We start from the raw sequence: 26,503 nt of genomic DNA on the forward strand, positions 1-26,503 counted from the left end.
CATCACCAACTTCAGCAAAGTACTTATATACCCGCTCAACTTTAAGCACTGAATTATTCCATTGATGTCAATGAGACTATTCACAGGTTCATAACTGAATCTAAGCTCCAACTACCAGATAGTCACATTAGAACAGAAGTACTCCAGTGCTATATATCCTTCTGACAAGAACAAGTGGGGGACCATGTATATCATGTAATAGTTCTGTATAACAGGTTTTTCAGTAACACTACTTACAATGAATAATAAATTATTAGGCTCTCACCATTTCAAATTGTATTGGCTGAGGCAGTGAATGAAAATAAATTAAGCCCAATTTTCATGTCCGCACCAAGCACAAAGTTTGTTTGTCTAGTAAATTGAATGCAGGAATCAAAGCAATCTAAGGTCATTTTGTGTATTTAATATCATCTCTGGTATTGCCATCAGAGGTTATGCAATAATGCAATGTCAATATATATGAGAACTTGGTCATGAATCTGATGTTATTCACAGTAGCAGATCGCATTGACTTCAGTGGAACTGCTCCATTGTTTAGCGCTAAACATGTTTAAGTGTCTGCATGATCAGGGCCTTACCTTATCTTCCCCCGCACCAAAGGGAGAAAAGCTTTAATCTTTTGCAACTTCCTCTGAAGGAGGAGACACTAACAGTGTCAAGATGATATCCCCAATTCAGTAAAGCACTTAAAGACCCAAGCTTACAAGTTAAGCACATATTTAAGTGCTTTGCTGAATCAGGGCATCTGAACAAAATAGCAATACAAAATACCAGGGAGACATATTCCTCTTGCTAGGAATACTGGAAGTCCTAAGTGTATAGGAAACCCTCATAACCTAAATACAGCAAGGTCTGGTAGCACCACCTATTTTTAAGGTTGCCTGACATTTACCATTATAAGATCTTGTTTTCCATTGCTTATAACATTGCCAAACGTTAACCATTTGAACTTTTGCCACATGCTAACTATTTCTGGAAAATTTCAGACAAATCAGTTCAGCCATTTCTGAGAATTAGACTAGGAGAAATGATTTTGTCTGCCTATTAAAAAATTCTGGCAACCATTTCTTTAAATAGTGCTAGTGTCCCCAGGGTTTGAAGCAGAGACTTGAAATTTGGCCGGGGACTGGCCTGTGTGTCTTTGTGCCTTTTGCCATCCCCAAGAAAATCTGTCCCAATTTAGCCAAATAATAAACCTTTGGATAATCTCAGTTTGTGCAAGCTAAATAGAGACTTCTTAGATTTTAGCAGATAAAAATCTCCATACATTTCATTCTCATTGAACATGCTTTAGCCTTTCACAGCTCCTGGTGCTGACCAGACTGTGCATGCCCCATTCCCTCACAGCTTGTACACACGAGTGCTTACCGTGCCATAATTTAGGTTGCTCAGGGGTGTGGAAAAGCCACCACCTGAGTGACATAAATTACACTGATCTAAGCTACCGCTGCTTGGAGAGGTGGAGTAATTATGCCAATCGGAGACCACTGAGTGTCTGCACTAGCAGCGCTACAGTGGCGCAGCTACATCGGTACAGCTGTGCCACTGTAGCCACTCTAGCATAGACTAGCCCTCAGGATAACTAAGAACACTTCCTCTAGCTGAGGGCTACAGGGCAAAGCAAGATTTTCCCTGTAGTTGCTTCTCCAGGCTGGGGTGGGGCTGGCAGCAGAATTGACAGCAGGGAAACTGGCTCTCCCGTGCTCTCAGTGACCCTCTTGCTGATGCTCAGGCAGCACTGGGGAAGCTGCCTGACTTAAATGCAGAGGGGATGAGAGCCAGCCTGGAGGGAAAGAAAGGAGTACATTGGGAGGAGTAGGGTCAGATTGGGACTAGCGTGAGGGGGGACCCTGGGACTTGGATCTGGAGTGATGGAAAGGAGGTTGGGATTGGGATGAGGACCCGGGGTTGGGGAAAAGACAGGACTGGGACAGAGTCACAGTGGAGGGGACAGGGCAGAAGCCGTCAAGCTTGAGAAAAATATGCAAAAGGGTCTGACACCATTAAAGCACTCTTCCCCCACAGAGCCTGGAATGGACCTGAAGATTCCTGAGTCTCACCATTCCTCTTCTGTGAGCAAATATCTGTGAAAGCCCCTGGCAAAATGCATCTCTCATCCATCTCTAATGCTGGTCCTCAGCTGATGACAATCTGCTATTTCTTTCAGTTACTCTGTTAGCTCAAGGGATGGTGGATCAAAAGGTTCCAACCTTCTTGGTGATCCATATGGGTGTCAATATGATGCCACATGATGGAATTTCTGTTTTTTCCAGTTTCTTTTTTAGGAAGCTAGGAAATTACACACACAAGCTAGAAGAACATTATAAAGGATGCAAAGCAAAGCACTCAAGAGGAAAGGTCACCTGTGCAAGTTCGCTAAGGTTATCTGATTTTTTTTAAGACCCTTTACATGTGAAAACTAATTTCCACCTTTTATTTAACTGTTCCCAGTCCTTTTATATTGATAAAGTCTTTAAAATTAACATGTAGGGCTGAAAGTGTACAGTGTAGATATTTCCACTCACAGCTTATTCACAAATATAGCCACTGAAACCAGTCTTCAGGTTCATCAAAGCCCATAGGAACATAAGAATGGCCATACTGGGTCAGACCAAAGGTTCATTCAGCCCAGTATCCTGTCTACTGACAGTGGCCAATGCCAGGTGCCCCAGAGGGAGTGAACTTAACAGGCAATGATCAAGTGATCTCTCTCCTGCCATCCATCTCCACCCTCTGACAAACAGAGGCTAGGGACACCATTCCTTACCCATCCTGGCAAACAGCCATTAATGGACTTAACCTCCATGAATTTATCTAGTTCTCTTTTAAACTCTGTTATAGCCCTAGTCTTCACAACCTCCTCAGGCAAGTTGTTCCACAGGTTGACTGTGCGCTGTGTGAAGAAGAACTTCCTTTTATTTGTTTTAAACCTGATGCCCATTAATTTCATTTGGTAGCCCCTAGTTCTTATATTATGGGAATAATTAAATAAATTTTCCTTATTCACTTTCTCCACATCACTTATGATTTTATATACCACTATCATATTCCCCCCCTTAGTCTCTTCTTTTCCAAGCTGAAAAGTCCTAGCCTCTTTAATCTCTCCCAATCTGGGGAGAGTCTCTGAAAGATCTGCACGTGGGAATGATATGCATCTCTGGCTGCTGTCTGTAATGCTAGGACCTCCACAAACTCCCTCCTAACCTCAAGATGACAGTCTACGCTGACCTGAAAATGTGGACTCTGACCATGAGAAGAGAGCCACCCAACTGCAGGCACCATCAAAAGCTTGCACAAGAAAGGATCAAATCCTGGAAGCATGCATGCACACACACCCAATAGCAACAACCCCCTAACAGCAGGTGGGAAAAGGGAAGGCCATCTGGGGAGCAGAGAAAGAAGGGACCTGGCCTCCCACCCACCCACCCTTAATAGTGACAGTAGCAGTCTCCCATGCGCGGAGGAAACATGGAGCCAGATAAAAGAGAATCTGCTCCCCCACCAGCAAAAACTCCTTTTTTTCAGGTAGGAAAGAGAAAAGGAGATGCCTTAGGAAGCAAGAGAGGGAATCTCAGAGAGGACAGAAGGCAGTACTATGGGCATCACCAGTTGAGAGTAAGAGAGGATCTCAAATGGAAGAAAAGATACAAGAAGGACTTAGGGGAGATCCAGAGAAGGGAGAACAGAATACAAGGGAGACAGACAAAAATGTGAAGAGGGAGTACAGAAAGGGAAATAAGATTATGTAACATGAGAAAGAGCAAGGTGTAGGCTAGGGGACAGTTAGGCAGATGAAGACTAGAGAAAATATGAAAGGGTAGGAATGCAAGGAAAGGCTATGTTGCTTTGTGGGAAGAGGAGGGGAGAGAAAACTAAACAGAAAGGAGAAATATAGAAAAATGTTGCTAAGATAGACACCACGTATCAGATATATAAGAAATGCAACAACAACAAAAAAGACAAGACACACAACAGTTAGGTTAATGAATTTTACTTATTCTCCCCGCAGACATCTCACACTGCATCTTTGTACATTTGGGGAAAGGGATAGCATTCTTTTGAATACTTATTTTACATCATCCTAGCTGGCCACCTGGGATCCCATAGCTCAATAACTGGAGGCAGTGACCAATGATATGTATTTATATACGAATAAGTTTCTAGAGTATACATACAACTATCTGGCAGATCAGGAGCTGAACAGCTATTTAGAAAAGTGTCTGTGACGGGTTGGATCACAGAAACCCGCTTGGGAGCTGCCAACTCATGTGCCAAGACTACCTCTGCTCCTGTTTTCTCTGCCAGCTCAGGACTCCAGCACCCTGTCTTGCTGAGCCAGACACTCCCATCTGCTCCAGCGAAGACCCAGGGTCTGAATTACCTGCCCCAAAGCTGAAGGTTTACCTGAAAACAGCTCACAGAAGTGTGCTTGTCTTTAGCACTCAGATGCCCAACTCCCAATGGGGTCTAAACCCAAATAAATCCATTTTACCCTGCATAAAGCTTATGCAGGGTAAACTCACAAATTGTTCGCCCTCTATAACACTGAGGCCTTGTCTACACTACCAGACTATTTCGAATCCAATTAAGTCGAATTTGTGGATTCAACCTTACGAAGTCGAATTTGTGTATCCACAGTAAATACACTAATTCGAATTTCTGAGTCCACAGTAACGGGGCCAGCGTCGACTTTGGAAGCGGGGCACTGTGGGAACCTATCCCACAGTTCCCGCAGTCCCCGCTGCCCATTGGAATGCTGGGTAGAGCTCGCAATGCCTGCTGGGGGAAAATGTGTCGAGGGTGGTTTTGGGTAACTGTCATCATTCAACCGTCACTCACAACCGCCCTCCCTCCCTGAAAGCGCCGGCGGGAAATCTGTTCGCGCCCTTGTCTTGTCAGTTTCAGTGCGTACGCCACAGCACTGCGAGCATGGAGCCCGCTGCGATCATCGCTGCACTTATGGCCGTTGTCAACTCCTCGCACCTTATCGTCCACCTCTTCCACAGTCAGCTGCTGAGAAATCGTGCGAGGAGGCTCCGGCAGCGCGGTGAGGAGAGTGGCGCAGACCTCTCAGAAAGCAGGGTACGCCGCGCCGTGGAGATCATGGTGGCAATGGGTCAAGTTCATGGTGTGGAACGGCGATTCTGGGCCCGGGAAACAAGCACGGACTGGTGGGACCGCATAGTGCTGCAGGTCTGGGACGAATCACAGTGGCTGCGAAACTTCAGGATGCGTAAGGGCACTTTCCTTGAACTCTGTGACTTGCTGGCCCCTGCCCTGAAGCGCCAGGACACCCGGATGCGAGCAGCCCTGAGTGTGCAGAAGCGAGTGGCCATAGCCCTCTGGAAACTTGCAACGCCAGACAGCTACCGGTCAGTAGCGAACCACTTTGGCGTGGGCAAATCTACCATGGGGGTTGCTGTGATTCAAGTAGCCCACGCAATCGTTGAGCAACTGCTCTCAAAGGTAGTGAACCTGGGAAACGTTCAGGTCATCATAGACGGCTTCGCCGCGATGGGATTCCCAAACTGCGGTGGGGCTATAGATGGGACTCACATCCCTATCCTGGCACCAGCCCACCAGGCCAGCGAGTACATTAACCGAAAGGGCTACTTTTCCATGGTGCTGCAAGGACTGGTGGACCATAGGGGACGTTTTACCAACATCGTCAGGTGGGCGGGCAAGGTTCATGACGCGCGTGTGTTCAGGAGCTCTGGTCTCTTTAAACTCCTCCAGGCAGGTACTTTCTTCCCGGACCACAAAATAACGGTTGGGGATGTGCAGATGCCTACAGTGATCCTCGGGGACCCAGCCTACCCGCTAATGCCCTGGCTCATGAAGCCCTATACAGGCGCCTTGGACAGAGAGAAGGAACTCTTCAACTACCGGCTGAGCAAGTGCAGAATGGTGGTGGAGTGTGCTTTCGGACGTCTCAAGGGGAGATGGCGGAGCTTACTGACTCGCTCGGACATCAGCGAAAAGAATATCCCCGTAGTTATTGCTGCTTGCTGTGTGCTGCACAATCTGTGTGAGAGCAAGGGCGAGACCTTTTTGGCCGGATGGGAGGTTGAGGCAAATCGCCTGGCTGCAGTTTACGCTCAGCCAGACACCCGTGCCGAGAGAATATCCCAGCGGGAAGCGCTGTGTATCCGGGAGGCTTTGAAAGCAAGTTTCCTCGGAGATCAGGGTAACCTATGACTCTCCACTTGCTTTCAAGAGAAACTGACCCTGGGCCTGTGTCTGTTTGTGTCGATTTCGATCTGCGGCTACATGCCGCGTTCTCCAAGTTTCACCCACTTCCAAAGCACGTTTTAAAGCAAAGTAATTGTTACACTCATTATTAATAAATCTTTGTTTTACTTTGCATTTCTGTTCTGGTGTTGAAACATGGACGCATACTGTGCTGGGCACGGTGTGCACTGACGTACAGACCGCTTCCTCCATAGAGGAATGACATCCTCCTGCTCCTACATAGGTCTCTGGGGTGGGGGACGGCTGAAAGTGGTTCTGCATGAAGGGGAGGGTTTGCAGGAAGGGGCGAGTGGTGCCTTCTTTGCATAGGGGTTTGGATGACGGCAGTGGGCTGCGGGTTTGTGCGTAGGAAGGGGTGATGGGTGTGGGAGAAGGGTGAGTATCTGTCCGTGGATGAGGGCTCTTGTTGGGGCTCAGGGCAGCGGATAGGCTCGTTGATCCGTTGGAAGTGCATGGAAAGGGCAGCCTGCCTTTACATTAATGGTGTGGCAGGCGCTAGGACCCTGGACAAGCATACACATTACGGAATGACCAGGGGCAGCATACACAACACAGAATGACCCTGGTGCCTACTGACTGCAGTGTGTGTGTGCCCTGCAGTTGATCCTTTCCCCAATTCTGTACCCTGGTACTGTAGGCTATACTGTGCAAGTATGAAACCCCTGTCCACCCCATACACCGAAAAATCCTCTGACAGGAAAGACATGACCGAAACAGTGATTAACAGCAAACATCTTTTATTAATCTAATAAACAGTGGGGGGATGAAACTTGGATTTGGGACTGGCTGAGCCTATAAGGGAAGCACTTCTACAAATTTCTAACGTGAGAAGTGCGGGGTACATGGTCGCTCTGTTCTGGTTCAGTGACAGTTCTCACGGCCCCTACCGCCCCTCCGTCTTGTACTTTTGGGTGGGGGGGGGGCAGGACTTCTTGGCGGGGGAGGGCGATTGCAGATACACTGCAGGGGGGCTCTGTCCTCCAGCCTACGGTCCTGCAGGACATCAACAAGGCGACGAAGCGTGTCCGTTTGCTCCCTCATGAGACCAAGCAGCGTTTGGGTGGTCTGCTGGTCTTCCTGCCGCCACCTATCCTCACGTTCCATGAGTGTGCGATGCTGCTCACATAGGGTCTCCCTCCAGTGTTTCTGCTCTGCAGCCTCTGCTCGGGAGCAGGCCATCAGTTCAGCGAACATCTCGTCCCTAGTCTTCTTCTTTCGCCGTCTAATCATTGCCAGTCTCTGCGAGGGGGATGCCGGGGCAGTCCGGGAAAGAGCCGAAGCTGTGTGATGGGGAAAGTTAGTGATTTCCTTGAACAGATACATTTTTGCGAACAGTGAACACCGTCTAGTCAATTTCTATGAACAAGACCGTACCGGGCAACAAGTCTCACGTGGTCTCAAGACAAGCACGACATTTTGGGCTACGCTCTGATTGGCTGCGGCATTGCACAGGAGAGCGGACAAGTCGGGAGAGATAGCTGAATCCATCTAGCAGACAGTCCTGGTAAGCCTTACAGTAGATTATGCTTATCAGTTAACGGATAGCTGTGCCCTCCTGCTAAAGGCAATCTGGAAATCAGATACTATGACCCTTTTCCAGCCACTCCCGACACTGCAGGGGAAAGATCAATGTATGCTTTTCCTCTGTGGCCTACAGCACGTGGCTGCTAAGCGAGGGGCTTTGTTATGCAAAGTATAAGTAAACCATTAAGAACAGTAACTATTCGCTAATTGCCCTAATTAGATGCAGCACTTCATGAACGAGATTACCCTGAGGCGGGTCTCTCAACTACAGAAAGACAGGATGTTAAGGGAAGCACTTCACCGACCAGGACCCTACGCGGCCATGCTGGTTGAGGCGATGGTTCCCCTGTACCTACGGATGTCGTGGCGTGGAAGAGTGTGCTTCACCGGAGGACCAAATAAGGCACCTCTTCCTAGAAACCTCCTGCGGAGGGTATTTGAGGAACTTTCTGACGCATTTGTGGAATTGTCCCTGGAGGACTATTGTTCCATCCCAATCTGTGTGGACCTACTGTTCGTATAGTTTCCCGTTAAAAACTTTTAGATATAGTATTTAGATATAGAATTTCTATTTTTTGTATACATGTTTTCGTACAAATAAATGTTTTCTTGTTTATACGACTTACCGCCTGATCCTTCCCCTGACTCAGAGTCCGGGTTAACGGCCGGGGAGGGTTGGTAGTTGATCTCTGTGAGGGTGAGGAAGAGATCCTGGCTGTCAGGGAAAGCGGCATTGTGTTCGCTGTCGCCTGCGCCTTCCTCCACGGACCCTTCGTCGTCTTCCCCATCGGCGAACATCGAGTAGGAACTGTCCTGGTTCACTATGCCATCCACTGAGTCCACGGTCACTGGTGGGACAGTGGTGGCAGACCCACCGAGAATGGCATGCAGTGCCTCGTAGAAGCGGCATGTCTGGGGCTGTGCTCCGGAGCGTCCGTTTGCCGCTCTGACTTTTTGATAGCCTTGCCTCAGGTCCTTGACTTTCACGCGGCACTGCATTGCATCCCGGCTGTATCCTTTCTGTGTCATGGCTTGGGAGACCTTCTCGAAGGTCTTTGCATTACGCTTCTTGGAGCGCAGCTCCGACAGCACAGACTCCTCGCCCCACACAGCGATCAGATCCTGGACTTCCCGGTCTGTCCATGCTGGGGATCTCTTTCTATTCTTCCATTGGGCTGACTCCTCTGCTGGAGAGCTCTGCATCGTTGCAGGTGCTGCGGAGCTCGCCCCGATGTCCAACCAGGACGTCAGATTCAAAGTGCCCAGACAGGAAAATGAATTCAAATTTTCGCGGGTCATTTCCTGTGTGGCTGGCCAGAGAATCCAAGCTCGGACTGCTGTCCAGAGCGTCAACAGAGTGGTGCAGTGTGGGATAGCTCCCGGAGCTACTAAGTTCGATTTGCATCCACACCTAGCCTAATTCGAGCTAGCAAGTGCGAATTTAGCGTTACTCCACCTGTCGGGGTGGAGTACCAAATTTGAACTAAGGAGCCCCCTAGTTCGAATTAAATGGCTTCCTGGTGTGGACGGTTGAGCGATTAGTTCGAATTAATGCTGCTAAATTCGATTTAAGGTCCTAGTGTAGACCAGGCCTGATAGAGAGATATGCACCGCAGCTTGCTCCCCCAGGTATTAATACATACTCTGACTTAATTAATAAGTAAAAAGTGATTTTATTAAATACAGAAAGTAGGATTTAAGTGGTTCCAAGTAGTAACAGACAGAACAAAGTAAGTCACCAAGCAAAATAAAATAAAATGCGCAAATCTATGTCTAATCAAACTGAACAGGGCCGGTGCAACCATTTAGGCGACCTAGGCGGTCACCTAGGGTGCTGGGATTTGGGGGGGGTGTCATTTTCTTCGGCAGCAACCGCAGCGGCCGGATCTTCAGCCGTCCCGGTCGCCGCCGGCATTTAGGCAGAGCGAGCTGGGGCAGGGGAGCGCGGGGAGGGCTGCCTGCAGCACGTAAGGGGGGCGGAGCGGCACGCACGGGAACTCCCCGCCCCAGTTCACCCCTGCCCCACCTCCTCCCCGAGCACGCCGTGGCTGCTTCACTTCTCCCACTTCCCAGGCTTGCGGCGCCAATCAGCTTAGGCGCCGCAAGCCTGGGAGGCAGGAGAAGTGAAGCGGCCACGGCGTGCTCGGGGAGGAGGTGGGGCAGGGGTGAACTGGGGCTTGGTGGGGTGCTGCCACAAGGGGGGTGCCTCAGGGCAGAGCGGGGGAGCGCCTCAGGGTGGGTGCACGGGGGGGAGGGGTGCAAGGTGGAAGTTTTGCCTAGGACGCGAAACATCCTTGCACCGGCCCTGAAACTGAATACAGATAATCTCACCCTCAGAGATGCTTCAGTAAGTTTTTTCCTTATGCTGGACACCTTCGAAACCCGGGCACAATTCTTTCCCCTGGTACAGCTCTTGTTCCAGCTCAGGTGATAGCTAGGGGATTCTTCATGATGGCTCTTCTTTTTCATTGTTCTCTTCCACCCCTTTACATATCTTTTGCATAAGGCGGGAATCCTTTTGTCCCTCTCTGAGTTCCCACCCCCTCCTTCTCAATGGGAAGACACCAGGTTAAAGATGGATTCCAGTTCAAGTGACATAATCACATGTCACTGCAAGACTTCATTACTCACTTGCCAGCACACACGTATATAGGAAGACTTACAGGTAAAAAACAGCCATTTGCAGACAGTGGTCCCAGTTAATGGGAGTCATCAAGATTCCAAACCACCACACTTTACATAATTACAGTAGGCCTTCAGGGTTATATTTCATATTTCTGGTTTCAGCTACAAGAGTGGTACATTTATACAAATAGGATGATCACACTCAGTAGATTATAAGCTTTGTAATGATACCTTACAAGAGACCTTTTGCATGAAGCATATCTCATTTACATTATATTCAGTTATTAATTTTTTATAAAACCATATAGACTGCACAACGTTACAGTGTCCTTGGAAAAATATTTTTCCATGTTGACAAATAGATGTAGGGCTTTGACAAATGAGGCCACATTCCCCATCCTGGTATTCGTTTAGAGTATAGTAGAGTATGAAAATATTAATATAAAAGAAGAATAGTTTTGAAAAAATGTTCGGAGAAAATACTTTGTTCCAAGTAAAAAGGGGAGAGTTCCAAATTAGGCCACTGGGGGAGCTGTTCATGATAGCGCCCATCTGGCAGACCATGGTGGTGCTCTGATGTAGGAAGAATGGGTTGCGGGCTGGAAAGAGGACCTGAAAATAAATAAAAGGGAGGCACACTCCTTTTATTGAATAAACTGTGGAACAGTCAAAATAGCTCAATCCAAAAGAGTAAATTGAAGGTTCAAATGAACCCTGCGCAGGAAGGAAAGCCCTGCTCAAAGAATTAAAGGAACAGCAGGAGAAAAGTTACCATAAGTAGCTGTTTCAGTTGCACTGCAATGAAGTTCCATTAAGACTCTCAAAAGAGCATTTCTGTGCTTGTATGTTCCTTCCAACCTCCAGTAGTCTCATGAAATTCCCATGAGATTCATCTCATGGAAAATCTGGGAGGTAGACACTTGTGGAAGTCTGTGCAAGATAGAGGAAAAAATGCAGAGGAACAGCAAACCTTATAGTTAGATACTGAGATACCTTTTCTTTAGCTTAAAACAAGAGATATACATGACGTTCTCAAATCAACAGGGACTAGCAGGAGGAAGAAGCCAGAGTTATTGTGCTCAGATCAGATGGGCAGCTGATCACTCAGGGCTACATTCTCATACACTTACTAATATTGAGTAGTACTTCATTCTGGAAGTAGCTCTCACTGAAATCAATGGAGCTGTTCACAGAATAAGGCACTACTCAATATGAGTAATGATAGGAGAATTTAATACTTAGAGGGAAAAGCACCATGAAGTTGGGAGATGATGAAATATCCCTTCGTCTATGCTTAACTGGCTAGCTGCAAATCTATTTGACCAAAATAGACAACAGTTATCTCTGATACAGGAGATCCGGTCTGGCAAGAGAGCCACAATTCTAGAGTGATGTCAAAATCAGACACACGCTATTAATGACTTATTTGGCAACTCTAAAAGAAGTGGTATACAGTAATGTATCAAAAGACCTACAACTGTACAGCACCTTCAGTGCCCTAGTGTTCCCTAAGGAGCTCAGGATTATTGTACAGCCAGATCAGAAAGGATTAGATCAGTCATTATAGCTTCAAGCACCAAACTGAGACCAGGTTAAGAAAGGGTATAGAGACTAAGAAACCTATAATAAAGGCTATACATTTAGGACTGAAACTGCATACTTACAGGAAAAACACATGCTCAGTCCTATCTGCAGCAGATTTTCAAAACACAATACATAGAAAAAGGATGGAGACAATTTTTAATAAAATTTGACCAGAGCTGTTCAGCAACCCAGAGAAACCCTTTTGGATTGTTTAATTTGCTGGAAGGAGCTGCAGCAGCATATTATGTCTGCATCTGACCAAGCCAAGTATTACCTAAAGCAAATGTTTACAGGCAATAATGACAAGGCTATGCAGTGATAATATTGAGGCTGAAATGAGGCAATATTTGGAAGGTCTCAGCGGATGAACCCTGCTTGAGGATATGAGCCTTATCTATTGTAATGAGATGGATCAACAACCAAAGGGGATTCACTGGGGCAGAGCCTTTTCAGCAGATTGAAGCAGCCCACCAGAGCAATGCCAAGGCAGCCAGAAAGCACAAAGCATAAACAGGCAAGAAGGAATGCCTAATGTTTCAGAAACTAGAGAACAACAGCAGTGTTACCACATCAGGTGGTGTCAGTGGTAAAGATGGTCCAATACCAAGAATCTGGTGAGAGTGGATTGATGGAACAACTTGGGGTCCTGGGAAAAGGCCGCATCATCATTCTATTCAAGAGGGTCCCAAAAGTCATTGCAATGACCCTTCCTTCTGTGGCAGTGAAACACACTACACAGAATGAGGCATCAAAACAGGAGTTGGGAAATGAGAACTCTGAGTGGATCTCTGTATTGCCATTGGATTGACCAATGCAAGCAGCGGCTGTCTAGTACTGTATGGCTAATACAGAGACCTATTTTTAGATGGCATCCTGATGTACCGCAAGGGTTTTAAGCAGTACATGGAAAATATTTTTAGAAGTGCTTGAGAGATTGCAATTAAAATTAAAAATGGTCAGCATGATCACCTCAAAAAAGAGAAATCTGGTAGCCGGGAAGGTTAATTTCAAGAGAAGGGTATGGAGCTGACAGTTGACCATTCAAAGTCTGAACACAAGAGAGCAGAAATATTCCATGAGATACAAAAAGCTAACAGATTTCCTGAGGGTTCGTTAAATACTTCTTCAATAGCTAAATCCTTACTGGGACCATTTTAAAAAGGACCTAATGAACAGGGGAACAAGAAACTTTCCACTTGCTTCCTGCCCAGAAAGCCACCAAGAGGCGTTGGAAATGCGGATGAACAGTTTATTTACCCCATTTGTGACCCAGTCAGAATTCAGCCAACCATTTATTTTAATCATTGTGTTGGCTAAAGGGCTAGGGACATTATTGTATCAGCAGTGTGAGGATAAATTGCACATAATAACCTTTGGATCACAAACATTTATCCAGGTAGGAATTGTACTGCCACGTGCATTCCAGGAAATCAGAATTCTCTGCTTCAAAGCAGATTCTTACTGAACAGTTTAGGCTCTATCTGTACTGTGCTCCACACTTTTCTGCCTATATTGAAAGGCAATGACTATGACAAAGCTAAATGCCCCACGCTACTGATGGGTATCAGAATTAAAGATTTCAATTTCATCATAAGCCTAGGAAAACTCAATATCAATGCAGGTTCTCTCTCTGTATATGGATAACCTATACTTGGGGTCAGTATAATGGCCACTGGTGACCAGCAGACAATCCCAGCTTGAGGAGGAAGTATACCAGATCCTTATTCCAGACATGTACAAACAGCAATAGGAGATGATCCTCTCCCCCTGACACCCTTCCTTCAAGCAATAGGTGCTCAAAGTAACACAGGATAAGAAACCCTACAGAACCCTAAATCCTCACTGAGATGAGTAATTGAGTGGAAAGGCAGAAAGTAAGCACTTAGTAGGACACAAATGGTAGCAGACTCCAGCTGTGAGGCTCTTGATACAAGAATGAGTCTGATTTAAGATTGAGGAAGAATTCAAACCTAACTCCTCCCCCCCAAAAAACAAATAAAACATCCATATTGTGCTACCAGAACTCTATAAACTTTTGCATGAGAATAAGGCCCATCTTGGGAGTGAGTGTCCGCGCTCTTTGAGGCAGGAACCATCTCATGCACTTGGTTGTACAATGCCTAGTACAATGGAGCCCCAATGTTGGTTGGGGCCTCAAGGTTTCTACTGTGACATGATAAATAAAATTTCATTCAGCACAAAAGCTATTCTATTAGCCACAAATGAAGAACGAGAGTATATTAGCAATGCGTCAGTTATTTAATGGGGAACAATTCAGAAAAAGCCCCCCTTGCAGAATATTACCATCACTATCCTCTGCTAGCTCATCTGTACTGACATTTATACATTAGAAAGGAGGGGACTACAAGTACATTGTAGTGTATAATAAATCACACTCAGGTCTGTCCAACAACCAATCAGATACAACAGCTGCTGACTGACTATTCAGAGACTTTATCCTTCAATCTGGGTTTCCTGAGAAGACCCGTGAGAAAGAACTTGAGAATCAACTATTCAAGAGATTTTTCAATGATAATGAGACACAAAGCTCGTGTTGCGCTACCTACCACCAGCAAGAAAACTATCAGCAGCATTATGAACATTACCACAAGGAACAAAATTCACATTTGAAGGATTATGTTAATTGAAAATTATATGTGCCAACCATAGAACTACCATCGACCCTTTTTTTTATTCTGTGTGAAGTAAAATTTTTTTTAAAAGTCAGGCCAACTAGGTAAACCAATGATAAGAACAGCTGATGAGAGACTATGAAGTCGCTGTGGAAAAGAGTAGAAACTCAGCAGCAAGAGGGAAAGCTTATTGCATGTCAGGAAGCGCAGAGCAGAGCTTTTTAAGCCATGAGAAAATCTTAGTGACCTTCTGTGATAAATGAATGGGGGAAGGGTAGCTCCCTTTTATGGACACCCAGCCAGCCAGTTAGCTATTAAATCCCAATTAGTAGCTGTTCTCTAGTTGCTTTACCTGTAAAGGGTGAAAAGTCTCACTGCTATGCATAGGTAAAATAAAGTGAGTGGGCACCTAACAAAAGAGCCAATGGGAAGGCTAGAGCTTTTTAAAATTGAGAAAAATCTTCCCCTTTGTCTGTCTGTTGTTCTCCAGAGAGAGGCGGACAGGGCAGAGCTATGCTGTAAGAAGCTTGGGCCAGGTATGAAAAAAATCATCAGATCATACCTAGAACTACTCATTTAAAACCCCAAATATCTAAGTAGACCAGGAAATGTCTAGGAAGATGCGATTAGGTTTTATCCCTTTTATTTCTTTATGGCTTGTGGATTCCTCTGTGCTAACCCCAGGTGCTTTTGTTTTGCTTGTAACCTTTAAGCTGGACCGCAAGAAAGCTATTCTAGGTGCTTAATTTGTGTAGTCTTTTTAAAAATCTAGAAATAGCCTGAATTTCCAGATGTATTTTCTTTCTTTTTTTTAATTAATAAAATTTACCTTTAAGAACAGAATTGGATTTGTGTGTCCTAAGAGGTTTGTGCACAGCTGGTGGCAACAACTGATTTCCTTTGTTTTTCTTTCTCAGCTCTTTCCTGGAGAGGGAGGATGAAAGGGCTTGAGGGTACCCCAAAGGAAGTAATTCTGAAGTGCACCTTCCTGGGCTCTCAAAGGTGTTCTGCACTTGGGTGGTGGCAGCATCTACCCATCCAAGGTCAGAGAAAAGCTGTAACCTTGGGAGTTTAATACAAGCCTGGAGTGGCCAGTATTAATTTTTAGAATCCTTGCAGGCCCCCACCTTTGCACTCGGGGTGCCAGAGTGGGGAATTAGCCTTGACAGCTTCCTCTCAGGAAGACTCACATCCTCCTAATATGACCTAATTTACGTTGTAGAAGACAGGATCCTGTATAGAAGATGAAACCCAAAAGAAGAACAGGTGCAACTGAAGCGCTTCCTTCTGATGGCCTTCCAGCTGTGAAGGTGACTAGAATACCAACCTGAAGGGAAGGGAAGGGTTGAGCACAAAGGTAAGCTATAGGATCAAGCAATTCAACAGGCTATCAGATAAAGTCACTTGTAGCCAGATACAGGCACAGCCTTTAGGAGATTACCTTGAAATACTGATTATAATTGCCAGAAAGTTGAACTCCCAGGTACTGATATCATAAAGACAAATACCTTCCCATGACCATTTGGGACAGATATGCTATCAAGTATGGGGCCCTCAAGTGGAGACACTAGCTCTAGAGGACCCTTGCAATCAATGACATCTTCCATGGCATATGGTATTTTTTTCTGCCAGTGGGAAATATCAATAGTGTCCAAAATGGATACTAGCAATTCTAGTGATGGGATTGGAGCTTGACAGTTGCTCCATACAGTTAAACACGCACACACACACAGTATATATATTTAATGCCATTTTAAAATGTTGAAAGTGACACTTCTATAAAGAAAGGAAGTGGCTTCAGACAATAGAAGAATAAGGCCATAGTTCTGGTACTTGTGGTTATTAACATACCATTTGATATTTGGATCCTAGAAGCATATTTTAAACACCTTAAACTGCGTAGTTTGTTCAAAGGGGATGCAAATTTGCAGGCTGGACCAGGGCACAGGAACTGCTTTTTGTGGCTCCTGTCTTTGTATCTGGTAAAGCAGCAGGAGCATGGGTGGGAGCAGAAAATGTGAAACTAGGAAGAACAAAAGAGGGTGAGAGACACAGAGGGTTTGGGGGACCTTTCCCCTTTATTGGGAAAACTTGGACAGTCAGAGAAGCCCAGTCAACTGAGGTTCATGGAAAATCAAAGTTTAGAGGAGCTCTGTACAGACAAGAGATCCCTACCCAGAGAAATTAAGGATCAGCAGGAAAAGTTACTGTTTCAGTCTAATTGCTAAAAGATGACTTCAGGTTCCCAAGAGGGTGTTTCTATACCTGTAAACTTCTTCCAACCCTTTTGTTTATAGAGTAGCAACATATGCATAGATTCCAGCAGAAGAAACTGGGCTCCACTTTTCCTACAGCAGAAGAGGCAAGTATTAACATTACGATACCATCTTTTTATTTTAAAATAATTGACTAGATTTAAAAAAGTATACAAATATGTCCAGATTTGTGAGTTTGTATTTTTTGTGTAGACAACGTGGGTGTCTTATGTAATTATAAAATTGGTCAATCAAGTATGTTTTCAATCCCTGCCCTGTCCCCAAAAATGTTATTTCCGTTGACTAAAAAAAAATCTAAGGCAGGCCCTAGGAAAAAATGTTACCATGTATAGTGTAACCCATTTACAGTATATTTAACAATTTTAGTGACCTCTGTTTATGGTTTATAAATCTTGATTTGTTTCAGTTCATTACAGCATGTGAGCTGCAATTCTGGTTATGGTGAACCCCAGCTTATTTTGTAAAATCTAGTTCAATGGAGAAAGCAACTTCACTATCAGAGGGTTACCCTGTGTTGCATTTTTTTTTAAGAAGTTAAGCAACATATATGATGGTTCTCACTGGCATTTGTAACGGACACTTATTGAGGCAACGTTATCTTTCAAAATGACCTCTTGTTTTCATAGGTAATAAATTTCAGTAGATTGAAAACCATTTGGAAGAACTCTGGTATAAAGAGTCAGAATAATTAATTGTTCCAGTTCTGACTTTGACACTGTAGATATTATTATTTGGCATATTTCACTGGGAGAATTATCTTTGTTATCACAGGCATAACCACGTGCATTTTACAAAATAGCTTTCAAGAGTTTGGCTACTAGCAGTATTTGTCTTGTAGTAATGTATTACATAACAATCAATGCTGCTGCTCTATTTTTCCTCTGTGTTTTTTGTATGTTTGACATCAAGATGCAAAATTCATTTATTCTTGCTGAGTAGCAGACTGGGAGGCAGATCTTATGTGACTCCTTTCACATAGCAAGCCTCTGAGTGTGACCCTCCCCCCTTATACATTAAAAACACTTTTAAAATATATTGAATATCATTATAAATGCTGGAGGAAAAGCGGGGTTTGGGGTGGAGGCTGACAGCTTGTGACCCCCCATGTAATAACCACACAACCCCGTGAGGGGTCCTGACCCCCAGTTTGAGAACCCCTGACCTAAGTATACTTATCTATAAAAAAAAGCATAATGATGTTCACCCACCTTATCAGGGTCCTGTGGAACTTTATTAATGAATGATTGTAAAGTGATTTGAGCTCATCAAATTGAGAGGAGTTATATGAGTATTATAAAATAAACCTCCAGGCATTTTAAGAATTGTTAAGTTCAAGGAAGGAAAGCATTGAAATATGTCAAATTGTCCCCCTCCCCCAAACAAAATTTTCTATCAGACAAGAACTTAAGATGGATATAAAACTGCTGCAATGTTCTTACCATAATAATCCACATAACATTAGTAGAAGCTAAGGTTATATATCATACACAGTACATAATCCCTGGTATTACATTTTAGAGAGTTTACATTAATTTACCTGAATTAACCAACAACTTAACATCCATGCAGAACATGTCCAAATTTGCCTTGCCTACTTTACTTATCAACTTTGTCAGATGCTAAATACCATCAAATACTAGAGTTTAAAATTAGCCATACAAATTCCATTTTGTACACAATTTTGCAGGGAAGTCTGTACTTTACTACTCACAGAGCTGTCTTTTTTAAATGAGCCAAGGTAAGTCTGGCAAAGAAAAATATATGTACTAAATAAATATGGATATCAGCCAGGTCAACCATTAAACACAGATCAACATCTAAAATATGAGTAGTTAATGCTTAAGGAAATGTTTGATGTGGAAAGCCAGTACAGCAACAAGGATCAATGCTAAGGACATCACATCTTTTGCAGCAATAGCCTTAATTAGGTTTTCTCTAAGTGTAGAACTCATTGTGTGGAAGATAAGAATACGGGAGGAAAATGAAGCTGCATAAATATTCTCTCGATCTATTTGGAAGAAAAAAAAACAAAAAACCTCTGACTTCCAACAAACAGCAGTTCAGAGACACTACAGCACCAAGAGGTGGACAGTAGGAATTTATTTCTATCAATTTAAGCCCATGACAGAAAAATATGATAACCACAAAAATGCTTTATGAGGGCACTTGAACAAACATTTTGGAGTCTAGTGAGAATAATATGTGGTTTCAAATTTTTGTGGACTTCAGCAAAGTCATTTTTGGGTCTTTAATCTTTTTAATGGACTGGCAGTATACTGCACTAAACATTTTGAAAAAATTGCAGACTGCACTAGAAAAACATATAGATTTGGAAAGGAATTTATATCACTGCTAAGCATCTACAAGTGGAAAAAAAAAACAAAAGAAACCCCTGCATCCTGGGGTGCCAACAAAGAATGATCTTTCTGGTGAAGTGCAAAAGACAAGATGAAATTTATAACATTTGAAATATTAATTTATATAATGCCTATCAAAATACCCTAGACACTTAGAATGGATTGACTTAAAGATGAAAGTAAAGCCACCGTTAAAGTCAGTATAAATACAATCATAGAATCATAGAACTTAAGATCAGAAGGGACCATTATGATCATCTAGTCTGACCTCCCGCAAGATGCAGGCCACAAAAGCTGACCCACCCACTCCTGAAATAATTCTCTCCCTTGACTCAGCTGTTGAAGTCCCCAAATCCTGATTTAAAGACTTCAGGTAGCAGATAATCCTCCAGCAAGCGACCCCTTGCTGCGGAGGAAGGCGAAAAACCTCCAGGGCCACTGCCAATCTACCCTGGAGGAAAATTCCTTCCCGACCCCAAATATGGCGATCAGCTGAACCCCGAGCATGCGGGCAAGACTCTCCAGCCAGACACTCGGGAAAAAGACTTTCAATATCCCAACATTGACCCTTGGTACTAATTACCAGTGGCGGCACGTTATTGACCTATTGACTAAATCACGTTATCCTATCAAACCATTCCCTCCATAAACTTATCAAGCTTAATCTTAAAGCCAGAGAGGTCCTTCGCCCCCACTGTTTCCCTCGGTAGGCTGTTCCAGAATTTCACTCCCCTGATGGTTAGAAACCTTCATCTAATTTCAAGCCTAAACTTCCCGACTGCCAATTTATATCCATTTGTTCTCGTGTCCACATTAGTACTGAGCTGAAATAATTCCTCTCCCTCCCTGGTATTTATCCCTCTGATATATTTAAAGAGAGCAATCATATCTCCTCTCAACCTTCTTTTGGTTAAGGAAAACAAACCGAGCTCCTCAAGTCTCTTTTCATACGACAGGCTTTCCATTCCTCGGATCATTCTAGTGGCCCTTCTTTGTACCCGTTCCAGTTTGAATTCATCCTTCTTAAACATGGGAGACCAAAACTGCACACAGTACTCCAAATGAGGTCTCACCAACGCCTTGTATAACGGGACTAGCACCTCCTTATCTCTACTAGAAATACCTCGCCTAATGCATCCCAAGACCGCATTAGCTTTTTTAACGGCCACATCACATTGCCGACTCATAGTCATCCTGCGATCAACCAGGACTCCGAGGTCCTTCTCCTCTTCCATTACTTCCAACTGGTGCGTCCCCAGCTTATAACTAAAATTCCTGTTAGTCATCCCTAAATGCATAACCTTACACTTCTCACTATTGAATTTCATCCTATTACTAATACTCCAGTTTACAAGGTCATCCAAATCTCCCTGGAGGATATCCCGATCCTTCTCCGAATTGGCAATACCTCCCAATAAACCCAATAGCATGCCAGAGGCCCCTTGAAATAAAAAATGGGCTTTAAAAAAGGCTAATTTTATAGCTTTGCACAGATCAAGTAGGGAAGGTGTTCCACAGACCCAGAGATACACAGTCACTTTATATATACACACATCACTTTAAGAGCCCCCTCCCCCACCAAGTTTTTGGTTTTTTGCTCAGTTACAGTTCATGTCCTATGGAAATCCATCACAGATCTTCTACTGACTTCAGTGGGGGCTGGATCAGACTCCTGGTGAGGGTCCAGAAACTCAGGAAGGTTTATAGTCTCTTGATAACATCAGTAAATCAAATGTAGGGAGAGCTGGACAACTGGGTTTCTTACCCAAACTTTTTAATCATTGTAATTCAAAGGAGGAGAGAGAATTTGTCACTTACACAAGAACAAGGGGACACTCAATGAAAATGAAAGGTAGCAAATTCAAAGCCAACAAGAGAAAATATTTTTGTCACATGATACACAGTGTGCCTGTGGAACTCATTATCCCAAGATACCAAAAAGCTTATGAGCATTAAATAAAAAGCTTTGGATACCTACCTGGATAACAAGATCAGGCAGAGCTATAATAGTACATATGTAAAAAAGAGCTTTGAAAGATATATAAACCTGGACTCTTCAAGGTTTATGCCAATGTGTAACTATTAGGGATTAGGAGGAAACCTTTGTGGGGAGGGTGGAGAAACAGGTTAGCCCATGACTGCCTACAGTTTTTTGCATCTTCCTCTGAAACATTTGGTACTGGTCACTGCCAGCAATGGGACACTGGAGTATATGGGCCAATGGTTCAGTACAGCATCTTATGTTACTACCTGTCTTTAAGTGTGGGGAATTTTAAAGAGAAACAACAACTAGCTCATAAACTGTCTCTCCCATCACTGATTTGTGTGATATGAGAAATAGAAAGGAAGGTCTAGAGATCTACTCTTCCCCTCGTCTCAACCCCCCCCCCCCCCCATTCCCTCGGAACCACACACTGCGGTTCAGGGTCACTGCTTAGTACCAGCCAAAACTGTTTGGAGTGTTCCGGGTTCAGATCCCTCTCCACCAGGGTTATGATCACGTGATTTGAATAGGACCTTTTTAAACACTGAAAACTAAACACCCCAGTGCGCTTCTTGGAACATTTTTGTTTAAAACCGGACTGGCTTTGATAGAAGACGATTTCCTCTGGTTTTATTTTTAAAGCGGACTGTAGGACACTATGTTGTTGAAGCAGAACAATTAGCAGAAGCAGCAGGGGATGCTTGCCAATAAACACCAAGATTTGAGGTTAAGCAGCTGTAAATCTACATTAATCGTTTGAGGAATTCAGCTATTTACAGAAGCGTTTACAGAGCAAACAAATAAGAAAGGAGGGGGAAGAGAAAAGAAAGAGGAGCTATCCTTACCTTCACATTGTTTCCCTTCTCCTTTATAACCCGGTTTACAGATGCATTTGTAAGATTTAGGTGTATTTTGACATATTGCATCAATGTGGCAGTCGTCTGTCCCTTCGGCACATTCATCAGCATCTGTAATCACAGAATGAACGCATGAGAGATATAATAAGAGATCTCAATAGTGAGAGATCAGAAAACCCTTTACATGGACACTCCAACTGAAAAAAGCTGTTTAGTTGACTGCCTTCTGAGTCTCACTATGAACAGAGGAGTTTATTTTATTTGGTTATTGTTGCTTTTTTTTTTTGGCTTGTATAAAAATATTCCAAGCTTTAATTCTCTAAAGCTAGTTTTATTCCTCCACAAAGTCTAAAGGCTCAAAAAATCCTACACATGCATTAGGAATCAAATCATTTGCATGTGTTAGAAGTTTTGTATCTACACAGTCTGTAGTGTAGATCCACACTGGAAAAATGTACACACTAATTTTAACCAACTCTATTAGTCTGTCTAATCAAAATAAGAGATTATTTAAATGACCCGGAAAGAGTCAGAAAACATATTTTTAATTTAGAAAGACCAGTTTAAATAAACTATCTTAGCAGAGCAGTGAGAAAAATATTTGAAGAGTCAAACTACATTAATCCTTTTTTATTAAGGGGCCCAAAGAAAAAAAATCCACCACCCAACAATGAATGGGAGAGAATAGGGAACTCCAGAAATTTGTGGGGAGAAAAGTAACCTGCAGTAAATGTATATATACACCCCAAAACTAATTTAAAAGAAACTGCATGTTCAACCTTTCTGAACGTTCTCCTTTCAGAGTCTTTAATGATGGGTAGACTTTTTAAACAAGGATACAAGATTGCTTTAAAAAAAAAAAAGAGTACCCCCCACCCCATGATGAGCACTGGTTTTCTCCTTAGATTTTTTAAAGGAGGGGAAGGGAGAGAATGGGTTGAGAAGAAGGGAATGTTAATGAAATGAACATATAAAGATAAGCTTAGCTAACCCTTTTCACTGACGTTCTGCGGATGTACATGGGAAAATTAAAAATCCAGTGCAGCCTACACACACTTCCTCCTTTCTCCATCTACTGTAGTTGAATGCATGAAGTGACTGAGAAGAGGCAATGAAGTTGCCAAGGGGGAGGGAAATGACTGACCCTTTGGAAGAATGTCAGTTTCTGTGGGAGACTGGCCCTCCAAAGCCTCAGCGCTAAAGGAAGAAAGTGGCCATGGGCTATTGATTGCTGTCTTAATGTCAATAAGGAAAATCTCCCTTAGTGGGAATACACTTCACATGGATTTCTTCACAATTTAATGCAGTAGGCACATCTGGGGCTCCCTAGCTAGACAGACACACACACACGTAGAGGGAGCCCTCTGATCGGGAGTAATATTTTATTATCTCGGTAACAGTTAAAGCACGATAAAGTGAAGCTAGGATTTATGCTTCTAAAGTAACGCGGGGGGGGGGGGGGAAGGAATCCAGTGACATCCATGTGCAGTTTATTTCACGCCAATTAGATTAACAGATCCTCAGAAAAGGTGCAGTAAAGTGAAAACAGTTGTATTGTTAGCTTGAAATCCTAACGCTAATTGTTTCAGAAATGCTCACTCAGCCATCTCCAGTGATGAAACAAGGATCCTTCAAAGTCACCGGGGACAGGAGGGGCTATTTGGAGGGAGGCGAATAATCAGATATTGCACACATCAGAGAACTTTGCAAAGAGGGGGAATAAAGGACAGAATTGCTTTCAGGGTGCACCTTCGCTTTCCTTTAAGAATCTGAACAAGCAAACAACAAGGAATTCGGATTATTATTATTTTTAAAGGAATAGGAAGAAAAAAGTTTTTTCCCCCTCTCGAACGCTGAGTATTGTGTCTCCTTGAGAAACGAAGGGCTGCTGTAATCGGGTTCCTTCTTTCTTTCCCTTTCGTTTATTTTAGCTGCTGAGCCAGATCAGATCTAGCTGTGATTTACGTGAATTCACTTGGGGAGGGGGGCTGAGGGTATTTTGCTCAGATCAGGCACAGATTCAGTCAAGCACAAAAAGAAGAACGATTTTTTTAAATGCCTTGGTTCATATTTTTGACTCATTAAACTGGCACCCATCTCCCGTCAAGATCAGCAAAAGTGACAGCTGGGCTCTTTATAATGCCGTCAAAAATTCAAACTGCATTGAGCCAAGGGGGACATTTCGCAGCAACCAGAAGATGCCTGGGAGTCAGGCGTGAATGCCAATGAGTCAAATGAAAAGGGCAAAACCAATTATGAGCTTTTCCCCTGCTACTAATTTCACATTGTCTTTCTTGGGCTACAACAATTTGTACAAGGGTATCGTGCATTTTGTTTCATCAATCCCCTTATATTTTGGGAGAAGCGATTAAAAAAATCCCACCTTAAGGTTTGGGTTTTTTTTAAATCAAACTTCAAGAGCTATATACACATCTTTACCAACAAACCGTGTAAACCCTCACTGGCTTACAGCATTTCTATGGAGAGATTTTACAACGTAGCGAAGTTTATATTTTAGGGTGGGGGGGTATTTAAAAGGTATAAGATAAGTGGAGGGTAATATCGGGTCTTTAGGTTAATGGAAAGACTCAGGAAACTTTAAAACATACAATATCTAACCTTCTCCTTGCACAGAACTCAGGTTTATTTGCACCAGTTATCTATTTTCAACAGTACTTATGGGAAGTAACTTTAAAAAAAATCCTTCCAAAAACGTCTCTGAATATAAGAGCATCAAACACAGAGGGCAACTCCTCCCCACAGCAACTTTTAAAGCCCTTCGCAATATTAGCAGCAATATTAGCAGCAAAATCAAAATAGGTCTATTCCTCCCTCCTTCCCCACACCTTTATAGAAGGAGAAGAAATACAGTCCCTTCATCAGCAATTGCTTTCCACGCGCCGAGTCTAAAGAAAGAGGAGTAGGTGAAAGATCTCTCTTACCTGGGACCCCATTGCCTCCCGCAAACCTGCCAGTAAATAAGAGAGCGAAAAACAAACAAAAGTGCCATGAAAAAGAAACAGTCCGCATGATAATGTTATGATTCAATGCAGTTGGTGTGTTTCTTTGATAAGAGACGCGCTTGGGACTGGCAGAGGGGAGCCGGAGAAACTGACGCGCTGACAGCATCCCGCTGATTCGCAGAGGGACCCGGGGGGTGGGCGGGACAGACGGGGAGGAATTGCCAATCCCTCCTCGGGCTCCGGAGAGAGGGGAGGGGGAGGTGGGAAGGCAGCAGAGGGGAGGGGCCGCTGGTGGAGGGAATTGAACTCTTCACAGAGCCTTTTAGGAGAGATTTGTATCCCCCCCACCCTTAGCTCCATTCCCCCACTTGTCCTTGCTACCTTGTACTCGCTCCCACAGGTAAGAAGCACACAGGATGGGGCTGGGGGGTGACTGGTTTCATTGCCACGAGTCATTTTTCAGTACTAAACACTGGGGACACTGCGTGGAAAGGTTTATTTTCCTTTTCACTTAGATCTGGTGGGAGGGAGGCTTTTCTTGGTGGAAATAACACCCCCCCCCCACACACAACTTCTTCCCCTTCCTTCCCCGGCCCTTTCGTGCTCTAGAAAGCGTCCCACATCACATCTGCTGCAAGAGTCTCAGGTACGTCGAAAGTCCTTAAGGAGCCTTAAATGTTCTTGTGGCTATTCAGCCTCTGCCCCCTGGGAGGGTTTCAGTGACTGCCTGCATTGCAAAGAAACGGCTCCTCTCAGAGTAAAGGCAGGAGGCTTTGAAGACAGACAGTCCAACAAACCCAACAGCAGATCTCCTTGACAACCAATAAGAGGGATTCCCCCCCCCCCTCCCGTTCTTGGGCTCAGACTAGAAGAAAACTTTTTTTTGTCCCCTTTGCCTTCCCCAGCCTCATCTAACTCTTAGTGTTGTCTTTTCCACTTGCCTCGGGTCATTACCAGCCACTAGATTTCCATAACATTTTAACAGAATTCTAGGGCTTTAGTACAGACAGACAGAACAGCGAGGACATTGATCTCGATTTGTTTGACCATCCCAACACAACGGCGAGAGTTTTCTTACCACTGTTGTTTTACAAACTAAGTCCAAACTTCAGCGATACAGAAACTATCGATTCATGCAACTCTGTTGCACAGAGGGGAAACTGTCACTTCTCTGTTAGGAGCTATATCTGTTACCTGCACTATCTCAAGTCCCCTAAAGGTTGAAGACTCGGAGTTCGCGTTTTATATTCTACTCTCTCGACGATTTCCATGAAGTAGAAAACATTCTCCTTTTGCTCCCCCACTTCCCCCCGCAAAAAAAATTGATGCAGCAGGATACATTTTGTTTAGATCACATCAGTTTCATCCTCTCTTCTGAGAAATATTTTGCTTCAAACGCAAACACTGAGAGCAGCTTTCTTTCGAAAAGGGTAATCTGGCAAATGTAA

General features: G+C 43.9%; 1 protein-coding gene across 7 annotated transcripts in view; it reads right to left on the reverse strand.

Annotated features, from left to right (window-relative positions):
* SCUBE1 (signal peptide, CUB domain and EGF like domain containing 1) overlaps window positions 1-25,198 on the reverse strand; it is a 328,071-nt gene extending 302,873 nt beyond the window's left edge. For 6 of the 7 annotated variants that reach the window (XM_045000217.1, XM_045000209.1, XM_045000200.1 and 3 more), the window contains exons 1-2: window positions 25,035-25,198; window positions 22,081-22,203 (exon numbers count right to left, since the gene is read on the reverse strand). In XM_045000217.1, the coding sequence (XP_044856152.1) occupies window positions 22,081-22,203; window positions 25,035-25,122 (211 nt within the window). In that variant the 5' untranslated portion in view covers window positions 25,123-25,198. The other variant, XM_045000197.1, reaches the window with a different exon arrangement.
* Between the last annotated feature and the right edge of the window lie 1,305 nt (window positions 25,199-26,503).

Source organism: Mauremys mutica, chromosome 1 (genome assembly GCF_020497125.1).
Source record: "Mauremys mutica isolate MM-2020 ecotype Southern chromosome 1, ASM2049712v1, whole genome shotgun sequence".
In the NCBI taxonomy this organism is placed as follows: Eukaryota; Metazoa; Chordata; order Testudines; family Geoemydidae; genus Mauremys; species Mauremys mutica.